Consider the following 23,541-nt stretch of genomic DNA (forward strand, 5'->3'; position numbering starts at 1 on the left):
AAAGTTGCACCCACCTAGCACCTAGGGGAGGCACGATGGTGGTACTTCCCAATTGGGACCTTTCTTTCCTTTTCACCAATTGAGAAGGAACAAACCAGCCCCCACCTACCCAGCATTATATGAATCTCAAGAACTGATTGAAACCCATGGTCAAATTAAATTGATTTTGCCTATCAGAACACAATGATGGTATGAGGAAGAAACGACACCGCGTTTACTTCCAAAAAGTCGTCGTGGCTTCTAGTGCTGTAATATCTACTTCGAAAATTTTTCTTTTTACTTGGTAGGAATCCAGCAAAAGTTTCCACAGGTCTTCAAGGTCATCCGAAAATCCAGTGTCCCTGCCATGAACGCCCCTCGACTAATAAACAGGAGATGAAATAGAAAACATAACAATATACAACCCATGTCCAGCGTGATCACTTTAAAATGCGCCAAATACATATGGAATCATTGCACTGCGATTTATGTTAGTACTGCGTCGCACCAAGTATAAGATTAATGAAGTGGAGAGGGGGGGGCTTACCCAATTGCCAAAGTTGCACTCAGACCAATCAAAGCCCGGGTCTTAACTCTCTCCTTCTTCAAGTCGGCCGCTACCTTAACCTTCTTGGCTGGGCCCACATCCGAAGCTTCTTCCTCTTCGTCATCATCCTCATACTCTTCCGCCTTTCTCTTCGAGCGAGTTGGAATTCCGGCGTCTTGCTTGACAGCAGCCTCTACCATTTCTTTCGCCTTAGCAATCATAGCCTCCGTGTCCTCTGGGAGAGGAAGGTCTGGAGTACCAGCTGGCATCTCAACCTGAACATGAGTGTGAGTGGTCTCGATGTCGCCATTAACTTCAACATCGGTATCAACCTTGACTCTGACCTTTGGTTCCGTGATTTCTTCGCTTGATTCCTCCGTGATTGGTTCCTCAACTTGCGCCTTAATTTCCTCAACTTCCTGAACTTCCTTAGCCTGCTCCTCGACTTGCTCCTGAACTGCTTGGGAAGCTGTGGAGTCTGTAGAATCTCCTTTCCCCTCGGCCTCAACTACTCCGTTTTCCAGGACTTGTTCAAGTACATTATTGGTAGCAGCTGCAACAGGTTCCAAACTTGCTAGTCTAGCACTTGGTTTGCGTGCCCTTGCGATCTTGCGCGGAGATGAAGTAGCATACTTGCTGGGTGATGCGGATCGACGAGGACGGCCACTCTTAGTAGTTGGAGCAGCTAGCGCCTCAGGAGGAGAGATTTGAGGGGCCTCATCTAATTGTAGCTTTGGTGCGGGAATTGGAGCGACATCTCCAAAGTCAAACTTTGGAGGGGGCGCAATTGATTTGGGGGTTTGGTCTTTAGTCGGGTTAACTTCAATTGGCGCATTGTCAAGCAGAGCTTTGATCCAAGGCAAGATCTGGTATTCCTCTGCAAGCTCAAGCGCATGATGGGGTGGGATCCAAACATTCCCTGCGGTCTCATCTACAGAGGTTGTTGGCAGGCTCTTGATATACCGGCGTTCCATCTCCTCTTCTGCAGTCTCCGAGTAGGGAAAGGTAGCCTTGAACATCCCGGTCGCGCTGATGAAGCCATCGTTGCTACGGCGCATCAAGAAATACGAGGCGGGCGAAGGCTTGAAAATGCCGCTGTGGATGCCTTTGGGCAGCGGAGCACGTAAGTGTGCATAATCGAAAGTTCCCAAGTTCTTGGGCTGGGTGGAGTTCGATTTGTTGAGCTGACCAGTCTTCACAGCAAGATCTGTCTGCCCCAATCTTCTTCGGGCGACCAAGGTTTCATCTGCGAAAATTGTTAGCTCTGGTCCTCAACCTCGTACGCGACTGGCGCATCGCCTTACAAGCTGGAATTTCCGAGGTCATCAAAGGATTGACCTTTGCGGGTAAGTGTCGCGAGGCAGGCATTGCGATAGTAACTGGCTCAATGATAACACGCTAGAAAGGATGCGGATAGGGGATTGTCGGATGGAATATTAGATTGAATAAATCTAAAGGTTTCGTTAAGAAGATTTCGGAGGAACTGTAATTCTGTTTCGTGATTACGCGATTAGCAAACATTTTTGTTGATCTTTTGATTCAAAGTGATACAACAAGGGAAGTATAAAAAGAGGGAACGTACATGCAAAACACTTAACACGATCAACGCCTTCTTGATGTAGATGCTGCGCGTTGGGCGTTGAAGGAAGGAGGATCCGGTGTGAAGAAGAAGCTTTGATCTTGTTCGCGACGGGACGGAAGGAAAGAAAGGTTATCGAAGAAAATTGATTGGGAGTTGCCCGCCAAAAATCGCAGTACATATACCTAATAAGTACGCGATGTAAAATGTGCGCCTTAGATCGGAGTAACCCCAGACTGATTTGAATTCAACAACGAGCAGGAAGCAATGCAAGATGATGAATTTGTGATTGTGAATGCAGACGTGAATGGATGAATTATGATCAAGGATTAATTGTAAGTGGAGGGAGGCGGTGGTATAAAAGTAAAAAGAATACAAAGTCAGTGTGGGAGATTCTGCGATCCCTGAGGGCTTTGGGACGTTTTTTGAGTCTTGACAAGAGGATTGGTGGTTCTCTGGCCATGCAAAGTGGATTTGGCTGGGGTGGGGAGGGGAGGAATGATCAGTGATTTATATGTACGAGCATGTATGTATGTATATATGTATGTACGGTGGATGTACGGTGGATGTACGGTGTATGTAGTATGTAGTATGTAGTATGTACCTACGTTGCAACATTATTTCCAGAGTCGGAGCTTTCATCCTTTCTTCCATTTGCCATTTGCGGTCTTCCAGATGACAGACATAAATACCCTCGTACCGTAACATTCTCCAAGCTGCCTGGGTACCTAGGTATATATGTACTGTGTACATTTACAATTCACTACACCACGATGCACGGTGAGTTGGACAGAATAATGATGGTATATGGAATAAATCTACACAAGTCCGAAGAATAAAATGCTTTCTACTTATTACTTACTTATTACTCTCGAGCTACCGTGCCTATCTAGTAGGGAATATGTATGTAGTGTTCCTTTGCTGCAATTTGACTGGGACGTATCACAGTTCCAGCTACCTAGATATTGGTATTAGATAGGCACTGAAAGCTAGGTCCGTTGCCTATCCGATGACAACCAGTATAAAGTTCGTGTTATGGCTCTATTGACTTGTTATTATCATACATACCAAGGTTGAGCTATATATCTGGCTTTGAACATCAACCATGGAAAAGGAGACACTGGGGACGGGGGGAAAGCTTCTGGAACCAGTCCAGTATGAATGGCTGATGGATTGATTGGACGGGGATGCCCCTTTTATCACGAATGTTAAGATATCACATGACATGATTTCACCGTACTTGTTGTATTTACCTGGAAACTGTCACTGACCAATAAATACTACTGTCTCCCATCTATTTCTTTCCAAAGAAATCTCCAATCCTCCTCTTCCTTTCACGCAACAATCTCGAAAGAAACATATCCTCATTGTCACGAGATTCTTGCATGCTACTGTACCTCCGTGGGTTAGCAAGGATCATAGCTCAAGCCCCACTAAGCTGCATCTCGATTGCCAACGCTGCTGTATCAAAAGTGCAGCATCCACAAACTCAACAGCTTTTAAATTTCTGTGTTTGGACTTCTCCCTACAGATCTTCCTCTTCTTATCCATTCTTGCAAGCTACACTTACTACCCTCATAAATCTACTACAACATATCGAAGATGGCGGACCAACAAGAAAACGATCTCTTGCCCGAGACAACTGATGGATTCAAGGTGGGGGAGAAAAAGACTTTGGATGAGTATTCCAAGATGGGTACGTTTTGAAACCCCTTTTATCCTGTCCTCTTTGTCGCTATTCAGATCCTGCGATGATCTTCAGCTTCTGTTCTGCTTAGCAAATACTTCTGGGAACGTTCTTGACCTAGTTGGAGTCAAGTCTACCCCTCCAGCTATACCCCGCAGTCGAAGCGGTCTGGAGATACTTATGTGAGATGATAGAAGGAAATCTCATTCGAAGTAACATTTCTTTCGAAATTTGGAGTCTATCTGATCATGGCAACTCAATTATGTGCAATAGTTTGTCCAAAAATTGTTGCAAGTGCCTTTGAGGTGCCAGATCGACTATGGGGGTACAAAAACACTCTATTTTCACTCTTCATAGCTCTCCCAATTTGATCAGGACAATGGCTAGAAGCTTCCCCTTCCGCTTGATTACAGTTCATCAAATGACCTCAAGTTTGAAGGAAGTACATATATTGAGATAATATATTACCACGTCCCTTATCTACATACAATCCACTATGCAAGCAGAACCCCATTGCTTTCTTAATGGCTCATCCCGTAATATACACCATAGTCATCTAGGGTTTACTGACTTTATATTCCAATGCAGATGCCGAAGATGAGTCTCTTCAACGCTACAAGGAATCCCTTGGACTTGGCGGTGGTGGACAGGACCTTAGTGACCCAACAGACCCACGTGACTGCATTATTCTCACTCTTGAGATGAACTCTGAGGGTCGCCCTCCAGTCAAGCTTGAGCTTTCTACACCTGATGCTCTCAAGACCTTGAAGGATCATCCTTTCAAGATTAAGGAAGGTTCTAAGTTCAACCTTACTGCTACCTTTAAAGTACAACACAACGTTTTGAGCGGTCTCCAATATGTCCAAGTCATCAAGCGCAAGGGTATCAGAATCGACAAATTGCAAGAGATGATTGTAAGTGCTTCCGCGCATGTCAATATCTACACTATGTTTCACAAACTGACTCTCCAATAGGGAAGTTACGCACCCAACACTGACAAGAACCCCGTTCACACCAAGCGATGTATGTTCATATTAGACTTATTCCAAGTTCTTTAAACTAACCAAACACTCTAGTCGCCGACGAGGATGCCCCAAGTGGAATGATGGCTCGAGGTCACTACACCGCAATCTCTACTTTCGTCGATGACGACAAGAAGAAGCATCTTGAATTCGAGTGGTCTTTCGATATCGCCAAGGACTGGTAGATATTCCTATCTGCTTCACTTTTGATCTTCTGCTTTTCGCCTAACATATCGCCATCGCCTCTTTTGACACCGATTCCATTCTTGACGTAGCATAGCACTCACATGACAAGTTTTCGACATACCTTTGCGCGCATGCAATTTGGACGGCTACCTTTTGGGCGATTTTGCTTTTGTGTTGTGGCTAGGAGAATAGTTGATCGTTTTCTTCCCTACTTGTTTTCCCTTGCAAATTTATATTTTGGACAGAAAAAAGTTATGGGTGGATAATGAGACAAGTTATGGAAGGATGATCAGATGAGTTATGAAACGAAGATGTTTGGTCATATCATGCGCATGATCTGGATTGAACGAACGAACGAGATGTGAAGTTGAGAAAGTACCTAAGCATACTGTGGTTGTTTGGAGGCATTCTTTCCCTGCAGGCGCGCATACATTATTTTAAATTCAAAAGACTCATTCACTTTTCCTCAAGTATAGAACTTCGTATCTCATTGTATTTCGTATCTAGTGTGTTTAAATGGACGGAGAAAATCATGTTACATGACTGGTCCTGCCCTTGCATCCATTCATGGGTATCTTCTCGTATTTCTATGGAATTTTGATTTACAAAAACGCAATTCGTAGGTGTGAAATGATATACATCATATCATGACTACAATCCAGTTATTTTGGAGTGCAGTGTCTTGTGTACAGTGAAAAGGACATTGCTTCATCTGGCGCACAGCGGGATCTCGAAACCTGTCTCAGCTGTCCCGGATATATTCTTTGATAATTGCCTCCATGATGTCGGATGGCAGGAGTGATTGTTGATTGAGGAGTAGCGTGTCGAAAGAATGAGATCTAGTGTCTACATGCTGGCTTTCTTTTCAAATCACAAAAAGTAATCTGGCAGCGTATTACCATCAGCCGTCTTGTCCTGCCCCGCTTGCTGCATTTCCCCCTTGTGTATATCATTTTCCGGCGCGGCAGCAAATACGTTGAAGAACCTCTCCCCAGTGTCACTGACTTCTAGGACACTTGCCATATTCCCGCATCGGTAGCAGTAGTTGGGCGCACTCCACACAGTACTCAATCGATCGTCGTAGAGAACCTGGTAGCCTTCTTGGCAAAGTTGATGGGCTCGCAAGATGTGCGACATCTTATTCACTTCGAGGAATTTCTTCACAACTTGCGCGCCGAACGTGTAACCCGCACCGCGGGGTGAGAGAGAGAATTCGTCGCGCTCGGGATCGGGGTCGGACCAGACTAAGTCGGCCATAGGCCCTTCGTGAGGGATTTCGCGGAAACGATCTATGATTTTTATTTGGTCGATAGAGTGTATTGAAGGAGAGAGACCTGCAGATGAATGTCAATATGTGAAGACTTCCAGGCCAAGGAAAGCCAGGTAGCATTTTTGCGGGGAGCATACCTCCATGAACACAAAATATTTGATCATTGATGACCACACTTAATGTAAGGAAGTCGAACATATCCGTGAAATGATGCCATACATTTGCATTCCCATATTTTCTGGAGCACTCCGTATAGAAGCCATACGACTGAGTGACTCCCCTCGACTCATGATTTCCTCGTATTAAATGAACGCGATGTGGGTATCGTAGCTTAAGACAAACAAGAAGAGAAATCGTTTCGACGCTGAACATGCCTCTATCCACATAATCCCCTAGAGAAAGATCATGTGTTAGCATTGGGGAAATGTGTGCGGAGTCAGAATGCGGGGCATACCTAGAAACAAGTAGTTTGTATCTGGACAGAAGCCCCCAATCTTGAATATCTCTATCAGATCGAAGAATTGGCCGTGGATATCTCCCACTACAGTGACAGGTGCCAACACATGAACCACATTACTCTCTTGCATAAGCAGTTCCTTCGTTTTCGCGCATATTGCTTCAATAACAGATTCGGCGAGGAGATTTTTCTTATAGAGACTTTCTATACATTGGTCGAGATCGACGGAAGCTGTGGATACATATAAGCAAGGCCTCTTGTCAGTTCAGAAGGTTTCGTGGTATTCTTACATGGCAGACCGGGCATATTGCAAAAGGGTGCAGGAGTTAATCACCTCCGATTTGCGCCACTGAAATCTAATATTGAAGGATGACAGTTGATACCACCTGTGATTTTCTGGAGAATAGTATTTTGGCAAAGCAACATGGTCGCTTAAGAAAGTATTCAAGTCATAAGCAAAGATGAAATCGTGGGTTGGTGGGTAAAGAAAGAAATAAAAAGATTGCTACTTATCAACAAATATATGAAGCGGGCGGGCAACATATGAAGTTGATTATCAAGATTACGTTGGTTGTGAATATACCTAGGTACGTACCTAGTTCATTTCCGTGCCTACCTAGTATCTATTTGCCTGTAGGTAGGCCTTGTACGTTGACTGATTTGGACCTCTGGTAGCTTGAGAGTAGTGGTGCCAGATGGGTGCCTGAGAGTGCCTGAGAGTGCCTGAGAGTGCCTGAGAGTGCCTGAGAGTGCCTGAGAGTGCTTGAGAGTGCCTTAGGATGGCCTTAAGATGACCTTAGGTCTTAAGGTGTCAGATGAATATTGAGCTTTCCGTCTCAAAGGTTCACCGTAGCTAGTGGAATGAATGAATCGTTTAGATTAGCGTGATCTTTCCATCAAGTACCCTTGTCAATACCTACATAGTACCTAGCTGCATAGGAAATTTACTACGGAGGAGGGTAATATCTCTTCTGGTGTTTCTGGTGTCTCTCTCTCTCTCTACTCGCATTTTCATCCAAGTGCAATCAAATATTAGCATCCATCTCCAAAGCTTCTTCCCTTTTCCTTCCTGATTTTCATCACAACCACAATTACCACCACAATTTACCATATTCACTTCAAAATATTGTAATTCTTGCATTTCCTCCAATATCCGTCAATAAATCAATAATACCTGCCCCATATCGATCTTAACCCTTCTCTCTCTGTCCCCCTACCTTTACTCGCAGTACCAGAGACTAAGAAAAAGGGCACCCCAATTCATATTCACAATTGCTGATATTATAACTGGGAACAATAACTATTGACAAAGTCACCTACTTACTTACTCTCTCTGTCCTTCTGGGAAGTAAACATTCTTCTTCGCTTCTCTTCAGCTCGAGACACATTCGTTTGGTCAGGTCGAGTCAAGTCATGATCAAAGTATAAGGAAGAAAAGGAAAAAAGAAGTCATTGTATTTGTTCTTTGCTTTTTTTTTTGCTACACTTCTTCTCTATCCATTCCATTTTCAATCGCTTTTGCATGTGGATTTGTTGGGCTGGGAATAGTGACCCTAGCAAGGTACTTAAATAGTACTTCCTTTTGATTTTATTTACTGGGGAGTCCGGGGGGCTACATACATACAGACAACAGTTCATCCTTAAATACGGTCCATGTTTTTTTCACAGTACCGTTGCACCACATCATTCTGAACATCTATTTCAATTTCGCGGACAACAAGAACAAGAAAACCCTTTTTCTATCCATCAAAGTCATCGATGCTTTCCATTATCGCAACCTCAAGGACCAAGATAACAAGAATTCATTAATAAGCATAGCCAACTTCCTCATATTGCTCCTCGTCTTTTCTGTCGCGTCAGAATACTTTGTCTCTCAAAAGGTTACCGGTATTTCATCAACTTGGTTTCTCGACTCAAGCTCAACCCAGTGTCACGCAAATTCATCCTCCGGCCGATTGATGATTTGATAGTAAAATAGGATTCTTTTTGTATAAAGGAGAGTCCGTTATGTTGGGAAATTGGTCTCAAGGTGGTCCTCAAGGACCACCACATAACTACAACAATAATTACACTGGCCCACCTCAAAACTACAACAATTCTTACAATGCTCCTGTACCTAATAAGACTCCTCGTCTTCCAATATGCTTCACGTGTGGTCAAGAAGGGCATTACGTCAAGGATTGTCCGAATCAGAATCAAAGTGGTCAAGCGTGAGTGATGAGTTGTTTCCATATCTTGATACTTTCTTCTCGTATCTTTTGTTCTTGCCAAGAGTTGGGCTAATAATGACAAGTGCTATGGTTGCTCCTCAGACAACAAATGTTAATGGGTATGGTGCACCACCCCAAACGAAACAGTGGGCAAACGCTCAAAATGGTCAGATGGGTTCCAAGTATGGTCCCTATGCTGGCCCTGGAAGTGCTCCAATGTCGCAATTCACGGACCCTGGTCAAAATTCTCAGTTCAATGGCCCAATGCCATCTGCTCCGAGTCCGCTGTATCAGCAACATTCCACACCAAATCCACAGCAACAGGGCCCTCCACAACAGGCGTATCCTAATCAACAATCTGTTGCCAATGGAGCCAACTACAATCATCCATCTCAACAGCAACATGGATCTCAAGGCTATCAAGCTCCGTATAATCAACACCCCCAATCTAGTTCACCACAACAGTATGGACCACCAACTCACAGCCAAAATGGCCCACAGTATCCTCCCCCATCAGCCCCAGCCACCCCCTTTCAGCCTCAAAACAATGGTTACAATCAAGGTTACAATAGTCGAAGTTCATCAGTACCTCATCAAAGCAACGGCACGTCCAATCATGGGCAATGGATTGGTTCACCGCCAGTGGTGTCTCCTCCTAATGGACCACAACAACAGCAAGGACAATTGCAATCAAATCCTGGCTATAATCGTGAGTTCAGGAGGTCCCAATCACAACAATCTCAGCAAAGTGAAGGTCGCATATGGGCCCAGCAAGGGGAAAGCCGGGTGGGATCTCAGCAGCCTCAGCAAAGTACAAGTCGGGCGGCATCCCAGAATCCATCGATGGCGTCCCCAGAGGTGAATAAACGCGGGCTGTACGTTCCTCGATCCAAAAATACTACACTTACCGCCCCCTCCAAAGCTTCTTCTCAACCCGCCGAGGTACCAATACCTTCAAGGGCCTCAAGTGTGGCGAGTACACCCTTTGGCTCGCCCAGCTCAGGAGATAACATATCTGAATGGGATGGCCAACCAGCCGTTTTAAAGGAGGACAGTCACCGGACTGATGAGGAAAAGCAGTTCAATTGGGATTACAAAAAGATCTTCCAAGCTGCAGGCGAAAGACATGAAACTGTTGCACTTGCCCAGCCTTTGGCCAACAGATTTGACATGACTCCAGTCCCTCTCATCGACAAGAAATCAACCATCTCAATTTCGAGGTATGCAAGAAAAGAAAATTTGAAGGAGTATAGACAAAGCGTCAGAAAGACGCCTCAATGGCCATATTTACAAGAAGATCCAACTTTCCAGGAGTTAAGCGCTGGAGATGATTCAGTATCCTTTCAAGAACTTGATGCTTTTATGATGTCGAGACATGGCGACGCACATGTATCTATCACAACTCGAAAAGCCACCGCTGCAAACATACAGCGCACCGGTAAGCGGAAGCCAAGCCCAACGGACCAAGATGATATCGATGAGCAACTACAAGCTGACATTTCTACCCTGAAAAACAACAAACGTCAAAAGGTTGATGACCAGTCATTCAAATCTGCGGATAGCTTGCCTAGATTCTGTGGTGATAATGCATCGAACAACTCCCCACCTCTTCCTGAAGCGCCGGACGATATCTGGGCTCCTCAGGCGGGAGAGAGTGCCGACCCAACTGAGGCGTTACTGGCGTCTTTGGGTGTTTCTGGTGCTCCGAAACCGGTTGAGCCTGGACCTCCAGTCATGATTCCCATTGAGGACCTCCAACAGCCTATCTACAGTCCCCAGCAACCTCTTTATGAAAATCAGCAGACTCCCTACAATTCTCAAAACACCCAACACAACCAACAACCCATTTTCAATACTCAGCAGCAGCCTTTGTATACTCAGCAACCTCCTTTCAATGCTCAGCAACCTCCTTTCAATGCCCAGCAATCTCCTTTCAATGCTCAACATTCTTCTTTCAATGCTCAGCAACCGCCATATAGTTCTCAACACCAGCCTGCATACAATCAACAGCCTACTTTTAATGCTCAGCAGCAGCCTCCATATAACCGTCAACCTTCTTTCAATGCTCAACAACCTCCTTACAATCCACACCAAACTCCTTATAATGCCCAGCAGCCTCCATACAACCAACAACCACCGTTCAATACCGAGCAACGTCCTTTCAATGCTCAACAACCTCCATTTGTTGCCCAGCAGCACCCTTTTAGTCCTCAACAGCCTCCTTACAACGCTCAACAGCCTTATAATGCACAGCGACATCCTTTCAATCCTACTATGGCAGGTCAACCATTTAGACAAGACCCAAGCTATGCTAATGCTCGCCCTTCAAATTCCGGACCCCAAGGCTTCAATCACCAAAACATACCCCCGCCACCACCACCACCAATTGAAGAGGAGCCTATGTTCGACCCGTGGCCAGAACACAATGTTACGACAACACCACCTCCCCCTGATCACACGGACAATGATAAGGAAAACGGGAAGAAAGACGATGAGGGAAATGCTGCGGTGGATTCTCCTTTGAGTCCCACTTCATTAGAAATCCTTGCGGAAATAAAGAAGGAACCTGCGAAACCACGAAAAATCGTCCGAATAATCAGTGGCAAGAAGAGCAAGGAATCGTCGCGTTTATCTGAGGAAGCCACTCCAAAACTCAAAAGAGCTCCACCAGTGGTCGATGCAGCTTATGGGTAAGATTTGAAGCTTGATATTGTCTACATATGCTAATATATCATTTCGCAGTCGCCGTTGGTAGCTAAATCCCTATCATCACCCCTCGACAATTGATGGCTGGTCTTGGTCAGGTAAACCGCATATAGTTTGCAGAAGAGCCTTTTGGATTTAGAAAACCTTCAAGTAGTCGGTTGTCCACCATGGCTCTGTTTATATTCTTTGTACAAATAAAATTTCATGCATGGGCGGCGTTATTCAGGTTTTTGAGATGGAGTTCAGGAATGCCTTTTCAGTTGATGGTTTTCTGTACAATCCTCATTGCGCATGCATCAATGCATCAATGCATTTTATGGCATTACAAGAGCCGATGGAGTGAATGAACCTAGATAATTTATTCTATTTGGAGACTCTTCAGTGGGAATACGTTCTGCTCAAGACTACTTGCTGTTCAGAGCGAACGCCAGGTTCAAAAGTCTTGTAGGAGAGCAGGATAATTCAGTAGTATTTGATGCCAAGCTACTTGCTTTGGCTAATAGTAATGCTAGTGGGCTTCTTTTTGTCCCTAGCTCTTTATCAAACAATAATCTTTGGATTTAAATTCATTGGTATTACTCTAATTTTGTTGTGACTAAGTATTTCATGCCTGTGTAAGATTCGTTGTAACAGTAAGCCTCCTAGTGTAAGGTATTCCATCCAGCCATGTTTGTATTTTCAGAGGGTAGCGCAGCCAGTCGCATGGGGCAGGATATCAATTATTTGACTAATCTATCGTGTTCTTCATCATCGTCATCACTACTTTCTTCCTCTTCTGCTTCATCAGAGTCTTCCTCTCCAGACTCTTCTGTTTCTTCAGATTCTTCGTCGTCCTCGTCTTCTTCTTCTTCCTCTTCGCTTTCCTCTTGCTCAGACTCGGCTAGCCAGTCATCAAGGGTCTTTTCCTTTCCAGGAGCCGTACCAGAGCCAGAGCCACCAGCATTGAATCCATTCGTCTTGGATGGAGAAACACTGGGCCTGAAATCTTTCACCGCACTATCTAATATCTGTCCTGCAGTCATGACTTTCTTCTCTTCATATTCATTTCGGGCGGAATCAGGCTCTCGTAACGAAGGGTCTGGCTCGGAGCCAGCTTCTACCCAAGGAGGTAGTGCCTCATAGCCCTTTAGTCCATGCATACCGCCCTCTTCGCCAACAACGAGACTGGCGCTTCCGAGAGTGAAGCTAGTGCGGCTTTCGGAGGGACTAGGTGTGTGGGGGATGGGTTTAGGTGCAAGAAGCATGAGAGATGCGAGTTGAGTGGATGAGGGAATCGCGAGGAGAGATTTGTAGAGACGGGTACGGTCGCGGAGGTCGTATGAGGTATCGTAACGTGCAAGAAGAAGGATGTAGTTCCAGAGAACGATGATGGGGTGATCGGGTTCAGATTCTGGTTCGGGAGGTGGAGAGAAAGAGGTTTGTGGAGGTGAGTCAAGGGATGCGAATCCTTCATTTCCTTCTTCAATGCCGGCATAATCGTGGGAAGTCTGGGGAGGTGACAAAGGTTTGATAGGTTCTGGTTCTGGCGTAGTCCGATTTAGATGATGTAGATAGACTTTAGCAGCTAGAAGAACAATTTGTAATTTTGCAGGCTCTGCTTCATCAGCAAAGCCCTTTGCCAAAATCCGAAGAACATCAGGTGCAATGTTATTCTCCCCATCAATGCCAGCAAATTCTCCCACAAGCCAAATAATAGTAGCTCGGGCCCGCGGGTTTGTAGCTGTGTCTAGATTCTTAGCTAAGCGAATAACGGTATGTGTGTGAGATGCTGGATCTTGTTGTATAAGATGCCTGATTACAGTAAGTGACTCCGCGACTAGATTACCATCTAGACTTGTAATTTGCTTCAGCAGTAAACGTAGGCATCTTGCGGATGTTCTAGAATCACTTTGTGCACATCGACCAATAGCCCTCACTGATTCTCTCACCAGTTCCCGGTCCGAGCCACGGGAGAAATGCTCCAGCTCATTGAGTATTAAACTTTTGATATAGGAATCGCAATGTGGGAAAATTAGGGTGAGCAATTCGAGTTTGAGTTCCCATACTTGCGGTAAGTCGGTTGATCGGACTAGGAAATGAGAGGCGTATTTTACGAATGCCTCGGGGCGTGTGAGACATACAGAGACGATATTGTAGAGGGCTATGTGCTGGATATCAGAGGGGCCACGTAGAAGAGCGATAAGAGGACCGATGCAGTGATTTATATAGTCTGGTGTTCCGAGAGCTACATAGCAGCGGGATACTGCTACCACGACACCAGAGTTGCGGGACTGAAGAAGTGGTTTGATACTTTTGAGGAGAAGCTCGAGATCTGGATCGAGGACCTGGACCATTTCGCTGGTTTCTTCGGTATCTTCTTCTTGTTCAGCATCGGAATCACCGTAGAAATTCTCTTGATTTCCGTTGCTTTTAGCGGTGGCTTTGCGGACGCGCCGAATGCGTTTTGGGAAGGATTTTCGGGAGTAGATAGTCATTAAGTGCAGAGTGGCCATTTGTGACCACTCGTCCATATCAACTAGTTTCTTTACGAGACCCCTGTAATGTTTGTGAATAAGGTCAAGACGTTCCGGGCATATTTCTAGGAATGAGGTTACTGCTGCACCTGCTACGTAGTATTGTCGGTCGCCCAGTAAAGTCGAGAGATAATCCAGTAGCTGTGGGAGGGTGTTTGGATCCAATCTGTAGCACTTCGGGATGGCTAAAGCTGCCGCTTTTCTAACGTAGGGACTCATATCCCCCAGCCCCTTCTTGATGGCTAACGACACGATTTGACTAATAACAGGCACACGAATTCCAGACATGGTTTTGAGGGCAAGAGCTCTAACTTGTGGGTTTCCATCAGAGAGAGACTTTTGAATCGTATTTATAGAGAGAAGGGCCAGGTCCGGTTCTTGTTCCGCGTGGTTGAGGAGATAGATGTAAACCAGCTTTTTGATCTCGATATTCGGAGATGCGACATTTTTTACGACGGACGAGAAGAACGTGAGGCATGGCTGAGAACGGTACATCATCTGCAAGTTCTGTTAGAGCTATGTCTCGACTTTCAAGCCCCATGTTGGCCTGGCAAAGATGCGCAAGGAAATCGGGGAAACATACAGAGATGACCTTCCTCAACCCCTCCAAGACCTCCCTATCATGTCTACTATCCAACAACTTCTTAATTTGCTGGGGCGGCAACGTCTTCAGCGCCCCCGCTCCTCGAGAGCTCCTTGCAGATTGCGCGGCATCGAGTGTGAGTTCCCTTGCTATTGTCGTTGTTAGCATAAAGTCATTGTGCCACATGGTCGCAAATTTATGTCTTGGTGAAGTGAAGCAGGAAAAGAAAAGTTCGTACCACTTTCCAGCAAGCTGGATATTCTAGATATGGATTCCATTTCATGAACAACGTAAGGAGATTACAGAGGAACATGATCAATGGGAGCTTGTAATGGTGGGGCTATAAGCGATTATTATTGATCTGGCTCCGCATATTTGCGGGATTGCATCATTTGGTAATGACAACCGTGAAGAATTATTAATTCTTTGTTTTGCATCAACACTTGTTATTGTCTATATATCTGTTGTTGATGACTTAATTCTCGTGGTACAGAGGTCGGAGAATATGTTTTACTATGGATTATTAACATTCAGCACTAATTGTAGCTCAATTATCTAGAAACGATTATCATTATCGCGCCCAATATCAAAGAACGACAACTACACTGCGCTCGAAATGTCACCCTCATATATCACACTACCACCGGCTCTTCCTTCCGAACTCCTGACTTGGATATTGAAGCATGGTGCTTATCCTACCACTATCTTGATTTGCAAACCTCGCGCGGCGTTCATCTCCTCCCTTCTCGCAGATGTCACCTCGAGCACTCCACCATTACCACCATCACCCATCGATATACCTTCCTCTCCTCCCAATCCAGCGACCAGCACCGCGCAACCTCAAATGCCCTCTCACTCACTCCTCATCAAGACTCTCCACCAGATCTCCCTCTCACGTCATATATCTCTAATTTATATTCCCACGATCTCTCATTTGCGCGCCCATCTCTCTGTACTTTGCCCAGAGACAGCTTCAAAGATCGGAGCTCCACCGGATCAAAAACGGGATAAGGTGGGTAGGAAGAGGGCGATGATTGTTGTATATGGATTGATAGACTTACATAGGGATACGAGTGAGTGGAGTGCGCAGGGGTTAAGCAGGAGTTTAGCAGGCCTGGTTGAAAGTAGTGGAAGGGACAAGAGGGTAGTGGTGTGTCTGGAAGAGATGGAGAGGATAACAGAAAGAAGTGAGTCAATGGGAGTGGACCTTGATGGCGATGAAGACATTGGCGGTCAAAACAATGACAGAAATGGCTTGGAATCAGATGGGAACATGGGACGAGACAACAGAACCTGGAAGGGGTGGGATGAACATGTTCCGATGCTCAATGGAAGTGCGAGGCGCACTGGGTTAGAGGGCGGAGATAGCGGTTGGAGTGGGAGAACTATAGAGGTTGGTCGGATATTCGCAAGATGGTTTGATTTCGGAAATGCAGAATGGAGTCATCGTACTTGGTGATCTATAAACGGAGAAAGAAATACATTTACTTGGAAGCCATTATCATCATATATCAATAGGTATACCCAAACGCCACCAGCCTCCCAACCTTTTCATACCAATTCATCAACATGCCTGTCATGATCGCTAGTCCAACATGAAATCCAAAGCTTTTACTCAAATCAAATAGATTGCTCCATTTCCGTGATGTATAGCTTAACATGAGAGTCCATCTTCAAGAACTCGTCATGCGCACTGTGTATTTCATTCTCGATGTTTTCTTTCAAATCCGCCATCTGTGTTGTGTCAGTGAATTTGCAGGCTATTAGCAGAAGTTATAATGTGCGCACCTTTTTTTCTGTCTGCTCTATCCTTACTTTCCTCCTCTCCATCTCCCTGCCTTTTTCGTTTCTCTCTTCTGCGAGCTTTCTATGTACGGCTCGCAGTTCTTCCATCCTCTCTTTAGCACTCATAGCCTTTGCTTTGCTACCATCTCTCAATTTCTCTGTTCGTTCAAGATGTTTCGACAATTGTCGCTGTAGCAAAGCCTCGGTTCTCTCCACTTCACGAACATTGTTTCCTCTTTCACCAAGTGCGTCTCGTTGTCTCGCCACTTTCACATTTTCATCTTCCTCCTTGGCTAATTCGATCGAAATCTCTTCCAAAAGTTTTGTACATGAAACTACATCTGCAGAGACTACTGTGAATGTATCGGTCGAAGTCTGCAAGGCTCGGGCCCGTCGATCCAAGGTATCGATTTGCGACTTGTCTGTATTTAGTGCGTTGCTCAAGTCTGTTAACGATGCTTGTAGGGCAGCTGGTGACTGAGATACATATGGCTGTAACTTCGAGCTTTCTTGTCTCAATTCGATAGTCGCGGCAGTTTTCTCCTCCAAAATAGCAGTCATCTCCTTCTTCTTTTTAGTGAGTCCTTCAAATCGTCGTGCCATTTTGTCTTGGCTTTGGCGCAATTCTAAGAGCCTCTTTTTCAGCTCTTCATTGCGCTTAACTTTTTCTGAAATATGGACCTCCATTGCTCTGCGGTTCCGTTTTAACTCATCCAAGCGGCTTTCCATCTCTTGGTTTTCCATATATAGCGTCTCGATTCGAACCTTTGTAGTCTCGGCCTTGTTGAAGTGTTCATCGATGACCTGTGTTTGACTTTCTCTGAATCGTACAAAGTTGATGATGTAAGAGAATATCTTTACTAGACGGTCGTGTGTTGGCTTGTATAAATCTTGAAACGAGAAATCCGTAATGCCACACTCAAATAGCAACTTGCGTAAACTAACATAGAAACCCATAAGATTCCTGGTTTCTGCCGGAACTATATCTGGATAGTCTTCACACACGTCTTCGGAAGCTGCGCGCATAGCAGGATCAACTGTATCGCGAGTCGTGTTCATGAGCAGCTCTGCAAACCATTCGAAGATCATTTGAATTTGGAGCGGATTGGGCTTTAACAGGTCTGCTGCAGTAAATGGTACACCTATATCGCTGATACATCCTGCGATTTCTTTGTCGGGCTGTTATGATCAGTGGGAATTCAATGAAATCATGATATGGCCATCTTACCAGGCGCATGAATGAATCACTCTCTTCCTCCTTCTTTTTGCCTCGATTTTGTTGTTGTGAGCTGGGAGCAAGGCTCATTCGTGGATTGTAAGACATTTTATAATGTGGTGGTCGTATCTCTATTATAAATTGGAACTTGACAGTGCAGGTTGTTATGTTCAATTTTTGTACCTGGGTGTGTTTTGCAATAGGTATTTGGTTCTTTCGTCGTTGTTTGCAAAGATCGTTAAAGTAAACAAACGGACGGAGCAACCAACTACCGATAAGATTAGGCACAGTCACGTGATATTGTATCTCAAGACGGATTTCGACGATGGATAGATAGTAAGGTCTGTTGATGAAGCCTTCTTCTCCAGAATATAACTTCTAATTAATGTCAAATTGATATCAAAAGATTCTCAATCTATTAGACATGTGTCAAATGATCATCTACCCCTCTTCACCCCTCAATAAATTGCCGAAGCCCTTGTATCAGATCAGCTATGTACCGGTTCTGAAATATCATTCTCTCAATCTTTTGTACTCAGGTTCGATAGCCACGGTTTCTGAATAGCTTTTGTATACCAGGTCTACAAATATGAGGCTCCTTCAAAGTCAGACTTGTGTCAGGATCTTATTATCATGGACATACGAGTATAAAGCCAGCTTGCCACAGCTACCTAGTAGTCTTCTTTCCCTACTGCAATATGATTCCCTACCCTTGTGTCGTCTGCGTATTGACCACCCCGAAGTGGAGTCTGAAAATGCTTAGAATGACATCCAAGCAAATATCAAAAGCTATACATGATTGCAGACTCGGCCCAGTTATCCTTCGATACGTGCAGGATTATTCAGATCAAGATTCGAACAGATGAATGATATGGATACCCTATGCTCACTGATTACACATGGTAATTTGGCACCAGTCCTTCTCCCCCTCATTTCCAGGAGAGTTCCAGGTCAGTTTCATGGAAACAAATCAAATCAACTGGTCATGACTATTTATTTACCTGCACAGTTTCGAGATAGGCTATACGAATGCACAATACTAAACGGCTGGTGGACTAATCGATCAACTGCTAGCTGCATCTGTCTAGTACAAATAAGCCTCGATGCAATCGCACTTGTAATTGAAATTATTTGCACCGATTGATTCATGTGATCACAAGCTGGAGCTACATTACACTCTGTACCTGAAAGACTGGAGTGTAAGATAGGTAGCGTTTGTGCGACGGCCTGGCTTACAAATGGACTGAGACTACATCTCGGGATAGGCGGATATCCCAAGAGAAGTCATGATCGATGTCGTGGTGCTGTATTGAGTGTCCGTACAAACATACATACATTCCTGTGATTTGCAGATGAGATTTTTTATACAATGAAGCATCCTTTTCGGTAGACGAAATACGTATCTAAGTACTAAGTAGACACTTCATCACCTGCATTATTCTCTATCCGACACCTTGCCTCACATCTCCCTCTGGCCCATATTGTTCACAAGTCACATCCGTGGCTTTAGTAGCATCAATTAAGTAAAACATATCAAACCGCGGGGTTAAGAGCAAGTTTAGTAATATGAGGTCACCCCTTACTTTCGATGTGGGGGGAATTCTGCATATGATTGATCCTTACCATTCAACAAAGAAATGAAAGAACGAGCTTCAAGCAAATTGTTGAATGGCTCGATTCTCGAATGCTATGTAGTACTCGTACTAACACTGACCCCGAGAACCCCCATTCACTCTTTCACCCTTTCGGGTGGATTTTCATCATGACCTGCCTGCAGTCTTTTAAGCCGAACCTTTAATCTATACTAGTTCCCTTTGTAACAGGTTCTGTATGTCAGATCTTTGTGTAAGTTTACATGAGTATGAGAATTCCTCGGCTATTAGCTTGCTTCTGCGAGATTGGGAAACTATATTAGCTCCCTTCCATAATTCCCCAAGTAAACATCTACTTAACACTGCTCCTAAGTACCTCTCTTCCTTTAAATACAAAGTTTAAACCAACTCGGAACGAATTGACAATACATCAATAACATATTGCAAGCTCCCTCAATCTCGGCTCTTCTATCAGAATGGCTATTCTCACTCCTAGCATTTCCAACGATGCTGTCGAGGATGTCTCAAGCGTGTCTCCTCATGTGACAAAAGTCACGGGAGCTAAGTCCAAATCACATCACAATTCGAATATCAATATTATTGACATCCGCCATGATGGTGCCGAAATTGAGTTGAAAGATGATATATTGGCATCTTTAAGACCAAAAAATGGTCTCAAGAGTCTGCCTACCCTGCTCCTGTATGATGAGCGGGGTCTACAAATATATGAAGATGTTGGTATTCGTTTACCTGGGAAACCTGTCAAGCATGTTAACTTATAGAGTCAGATCACTTATTTGTCTGAATACTACCTTACAAACGCAGAGATAGATGTTCTTGAGCGTTCCGCAGAAAGTATTGCTGCAAATATACCTTCTAACTCTATGGTTGTTGAGCTGGGAAGCGGGTTTGTAATTTTCGTTGGAGTTTGAAACTTCTAGAACTAACAATCAACAGTAATTTGCGCAAGGTGAGTATATTGCTACGAGCTTTAGATGCGGCGGGAAAATTTGTCGATTACTACGCGCTTGATCTTTCATTGAAAGAATTGGAGAGAACTCTAGAGCAGGTTCCGGAATTTAGATACGTGAAGTGTCATGGGCTTCATGGAACTTATGACGATGGTCTCGCATGGTTGAAACTTCCTGAAAACTCTTCCAGGCCAAAGTGCGTTGTGTCGATGGGATCGAGCATTGGTTTGTCTTTACAATTTTTGATTACCAACAGTCAACTTACCACGCGCAGGTAACTTTCAAAGGCCCGATGCATCAGCGTTTTTGAAGAGTTTTGCGGATGTTTTTAGCCCCTCGGACATGTTTCTCATTGCCATCGATGCGACTAGTAATCCAGAAAAAATCTAGTAAGTCCCATAAAATCATCACTCAGGTGGTCTTTAGCTAAATTTGCTATAGTCATGCTTATAATGGTGTGTCTACTCAATTCCAACACCTTTCCTGCGGCTAACATTGATAATAAGACAAGAAAGGGATCACCCACAAGTATGTACTCGCAATCAATAGCGATCAATTAACAGTTATGTGCTTACTCCTTACCAAAGGTTTATCTTGAATGGCTTGATCCAAGCGAACAAAATTCTCGGAGAAAACGTATTTGATATTGCAGACTGGACTGTCATTGGAGAATATGTATACGACACACAAGGAGGTCGTCACCAGGCCTTTTATTCTCCAAATCGAGATATCTTCATCAAAGACGTTCTTGTAAAAGCAGGAGAACGTGTGAAGATAGAGGTCAGTTTAAAATACTCACCGGAAGAAACAGCCAAGCTGGTGAAAGATGCTGGGATGATTGAAGCTCAGAAATGGTCAGCTTCTAAAGATGATTATAGTAAGTTTTCGTATTATTTTTGTCTTTCCCAGCTCCGGTTTGAATCAGCAATCTTGCAGGTAGACATCAAAAACCACGTCAATGTACATGGTCTTATGATCACAGAAACCATCGGCGTGGGGGTATCTCCCAATCGCGGATATGTGGCGCATGCTTATTCACCTCCTATCTGGGGACTGATATCAACATGGCATGATATTGCAAAATGCGCTTCCATGACGGACAACTGTTATCTGTATCCCATTGAATACTGTTCTAACTTAAACTTGAAGATATGCACCTCTTAACAAAGAGCACAATGACATTCGACTCGAATCCAGGTGTATATGCTTCGTCTACGGCCCCAAATTTTGAGGATTGGAAAGGTCTGTGGTCAGTATGGGATACTGTCACCAGAAAAATGATTCCAAACGAAGAATTGGTCGAGAAGCCAATTAAACTTCGAAATGCTTGCATTTTCTACCTGGGACATATTCCGACATTCTTGGACATGCAACTGAATAAGGTTACTACAGAGCCACTTTGTGAGCCTTCTTCATATCCCGCAATTTTCGAAAGGGGAATCGATCCGGATGTTGACAATCCCGAGCAATGTCACTCTCATTCCGAGATTCCCGATGAGTGGCCACCACTTGAGGAGATTCTCTCATATCAAGAAAAGGTGAGATCAAAAGTCAAGAAGTTATATGCAAGCCAAGCACTTCCCAGAAATCTTGGTCGCGCACTTTGGTTGGGGTTTGAGCATGAAGCTATGCATTTGGAAACCCTTTTGTACATGTTATTGCAAAGTGATAAGACTATTCCACCCACTAGCGCTAGGCCAAACTTTGAAGGAGAAGCAATAAAAGCCAAGGCATTGCGAGTGCCAAATGAATGGTTTACCATTCCAGAGCAGAAAATCGTAGTCGGGTTGAATGACCCTGAGGATAATTCTGGACCGGATAATCATTTTGGATGGTATGTTAAACAAGCTCCATTCAAGCACAAAGTAAATATAACAATGCACCACAGGGATAATGAGAAACCTCCCAGAGAAGTTTTGGTTCAATCATTTGAAGCCAAAGGACGACCAATTACCAATGAAGAGGCAAGCCACGCCTGAAATGTTTGTGAGACACAGTTCCTAACTATCAACAGTACGCTCTTTATCTGGAACAAACACATGAAAGCAAGATCCCTGCTTCTTGGATTAAAAGTCTACAGTCGAACGGCTACACCAACGGTACTTCAAATGGATATAGTAACGGAAGTACAAATGGGTCAGCTTCGCCTCGATTAAGTAAGGCATATCTCGAAGACAAAGCTGTTAGAACAGTCTACGGCCCAGTGCCACTTGAGTATGCTCTAGATTGGCCTGTATTCGCTTCATATGATGAGCTTTCTGGATGTGCAATTTGGATGGGGGGGCGAATCCCAACGGTTGAAGAAGCTCGAAGTATTTACAGTCACGTTGACGGCTTGAACGTAAAGAAAGCAGAGAGACATCTAGGCAAGACTGTGCCAGCTGTCAATGGGTAGGCATAGAAGTGGTATTGCTTTAAGTCATACGCAAAGACTAATTGATGAACAGACATCTAATAAACGAGGGCGTTGAAGAGACACCACCAGCACCAGCGTCTCAATTCGGTGGAAGCTCTCAAGAGCTTTTCACCAACCTTGAAGGTGCCAATATCGGATTCAAGAACTGGCATCCCATCTCAGTTACTGCTGGAGGGAATAAACTTGCAGGGCAGGCTGATATGGGTGGAGTTTGGGAATGGACCAGCTCACCACTCGTTCAACATGAAGGATTTGAGCCGATGCCTTTATATCCGGCATATACTGGTATGTCTTCTGTCTTGGTCCATGGAATGTTTGTAAAAACTGATCTTCAAAGCCGACTTCTTTGACGGGAAGCACAACATTATCCTTGGGGGATCATGGGCAACTCATCCTCGTATTGCTGGAAGGAAGACATTGTGAGTCAAGTCGGATTGATTCTCACTCTATTATAATGCTAATTGAATCATGTAGTGTCAATTGGTACCAGCGTAATTATCCATACACATGGGCAGGTGCACGACTAGTCCGTGATTTCTAGGTTGGCTGCATGCTTTGAGTATGGGCGGTAAAGCTTCTTTCATCATTCAACAGGGGAGGAAGTACGCCACTATCACTCGAGCGAATCAACTTCGTCTTGATGAGACCACAATACAGTAACGTGAAGGACAAAACCTGGTGGGTGAGTTTTGCGATGTTGAAGTTTTTTCTTTTTCTTTTGGGTGGTAATGAATCAAATGGAATGAAATTGATAATTATGAATAACATGATATGGATTTCGATATGAATTATACAAGGGAACATCAGAGAATATCAGACGCA

At 44.3% G+C, this 23,541-nt stretch overlaps 9 protein-coding genes across 9 annotated transcripts; 4 read left to right on the forward strand and 5 right to left on the reverse strand.

Moving 5' to 3' along the window:
* Window positions 1-424: 424 nt before the first annotated feature.
* On the reverse strand, window positions 425-1,894 carry EAF02_008875 (uncharacterized protein; the record flags this gene model as incomplete). Its single annotated transcript, XM_038904923.1, has 3 exons — window positions 425-458; window positions 527-1,772; window positions 1,831-1,894. 3 exons carry the CDS (start codon window positions 1,892-1,894, stop codon window positions 425-427), a joined length of 1,344 nt encoding a protein of 447 aa, XP_038755333.1.
* Window positions 1,895-1,989: 95 nt separating this feature from the next.
* EAF02_008876 (uncharacterized protein) lies at window positions 1,990-2,679 on the reverse strand (the record flags this gene model as incomplete). Its single annotated transcript, XM_038904924.1, has 2 exons — window positions 2,109-2,679; window positions 1,990-2,009 (listed from the first exon to the last, which is right to left on the reverse strand). The coding sequence occupies exons 1-2, from the start codon at window positions 2,284-2,286 to the stop codon at window positions 1,990-1,992; spliced, it is 198 nt and encodes a 65-aa protein (XP_038755334.1). The 5' UTR covers window positions 2,287-2,679.
* Window positions 2,680-3,402: 723 nt separating this feature from the next.
* Window positions 3,403-5,491, forward strand: EAF02_008877 (uncharacterized protein). Its single transcript, XM_038904925.1, has 4 exons — window positions 3,403-3,801; window positions 4,381-4,706; window positions 4,767-4,815; window positions 4,869-5,491. Exons 1-4 carry the CDS (start codon window positions 3,708-3,710, stop codon window positions 4,997-4,999), a joined length of 600 nt encoding a protein of 199 aa, XP_038755335.1. The 5' UTR covers window positions 3,403-3,707; the 3' UTR covers window positions 5,000-5,491.
* Window positions 5,492-5,870: 379 nt separating this feature from the next.
* On the reverse strand, window positions 5,871-7,033 carry EAF02_008878 (uncharacterized protein; the record flags this gene model as incomplete). The annotated part of the gene is made up of 4 exons (XM_038904926.1): window positions 5,871-6,334; window positions 6,408-6,662; window positions 6,725-6,958; window positions 7,018-7,033. 4 exons carry the CDS (start codon window positions 7,031-7,033, stop codon window positions 5,871-5,873), a joined length of 969 nt encoding a protein of 322 aa, XP_038755336.1.
* Window positions 7,034-8,734: 1,701 nt separating this feature from the next.
* On the forward strand, window positions 8,735-11,692 carry EAF02_008879 (uncharacterized protein; the record flags this gene model as incomplete). Its single annotated transcript, XM_038904927.1, has 3 exons — window positions 8,735-8,937; window positions 9,021-11,627; window positions 11,680-11,692. The coding sequence occupies 3 exons, from the start codon at window positions 8,735-8,737 to the stop codon at window positions 11,690-11,692; spliced, it is 2,823 nt and encodes a 940-aa protein (XP_038755337.1).
* Window positions 11,693-12,362: 670 nt separating this feature from the next.
* On the reverse strand, window positions 12,363-15,017 carry EAF02_008880 (uncharacterized protein; the record flags this gene model as incomplete). The annotated part of the gene is made up of 3 exons (XM_038904928.1): window positions 12,363-14,654; window positions 14,740-14,888; window positions 14,978-15,017. The coding sequence occupies 3 exons, from the start codon at window positions 15,015-15,017 to the stop codon at window positions 12,363-12,365; spliced, it is 2,481 nt and encodes an 826-aa protein (XP_038755338.1).
* Window positions 15,018-15,355: 338 nt separating this feature from the next.
* EAF02_008881 (uncharacterized protein) lies at window positions 15,356-16,198 on the forward strand (the record flags this gene model as incomplete). The annotated part of the gene is made up of 1 exon (XM_038904929.1): window positions 15,356-16,198. The coding sequence occupies one exon, from the start codon at window positions 15,356-15,358 to the stop codon at window positions 16,196-16,198; it is 843 nt and encodes a 280-aa protein (XP_038755339.1).
* Window positions 16,199-16,338: 140 nt separating this feature from the next.
* On the reverse strand, window positions 16,339-17,848 carry EAF02_008882 (uncharacterized protein; the record flags this gene model as incomplete). Its single annotated transcript, XM_038904930.1, has 3 exons — window positions 16,339-16,473; window positions 16,528-17,703; window positions 17,753-17,848. The coding sequence occupies 3 exons, from the start codon at window positions 17,846-17,848 to the stop codon at window positions 16,360-16,362; spliced, it is 1,386 nt and encodes a 461-aa protein (XP_038755340.1). The 3' UTR covers window positions 16,339-16,359.
* Window positions 17,849-19,808: 1,960 nt separating this feature from the next.
* EAF02_008883 (uncharacterized protein) lies at window positions 19,809-23,260 on the forward strand (the record flags this gene model as incomplete). Its single annotated transcript, XM_038904931.1, has 13 exons — window positions 19,809-20,066; window positions 20,121-20,239; window positions 20,290-20,528; window positions 20,578-20,692; window positions 20,745-20,758; window positions 20,810-20,831; window positions 20,891-21,180; window positions 21,453-22,137; window positions 22,192-22,267; window positions 22,318-22,694; window positions 22,751-23,004; window positions 23,057-23,138; window positions 23,194-23,260. 13 exons carry the CDS (start codon window positions 19,809-19,811, stop codon window positions 23,258-23,260), a joined length of 2,598 nt encoding a protein of 865 aa, XP_038755341.1.
* Between the last annotated feature and the right edge of the window lie 281 nt (window positions 23,261-23,541).

The sequence above is a fragment of the Botrytis sinoallii genome (genome assembly GCF_014898435.1).
Source record: "Botrytis sinoallii strain Bc 23 chromosome Unknown BSIN_017, whole genome shotgun sequence".
NCBI classification, from domain to species: Eukaryota; Fungi; Ascomycota; class Leotiomycetes; order Helotiales; family Sclerotiniaceae; genus Botrytis; species Botrytis sinoallii.

Bases quoted from the DNA above. Each gene is read 5' to 3' on its own strand.
- EAF02_008877 (XM_038904925.1), top strand. From the start codon at position 3,708: ATGGCGGACCAACAAGAAAACGATCTCTTGCCCGAGACAACTGATGGA. The intron at 4,707-4,766 runs GTAAGTGCTTCC...ACTCTCCAATAG, and splicing joins ACAAATTGCAAGAGATGATT to GGAAGTTACGCACCCAACAC. The intron at 4,816-4,868 runs GTATGTTCATAT...CAAACACTCTAG, and splicing joins CCCCGTTCACACCAAGCGAT to TCGCCGACGAGGATGCCCCA.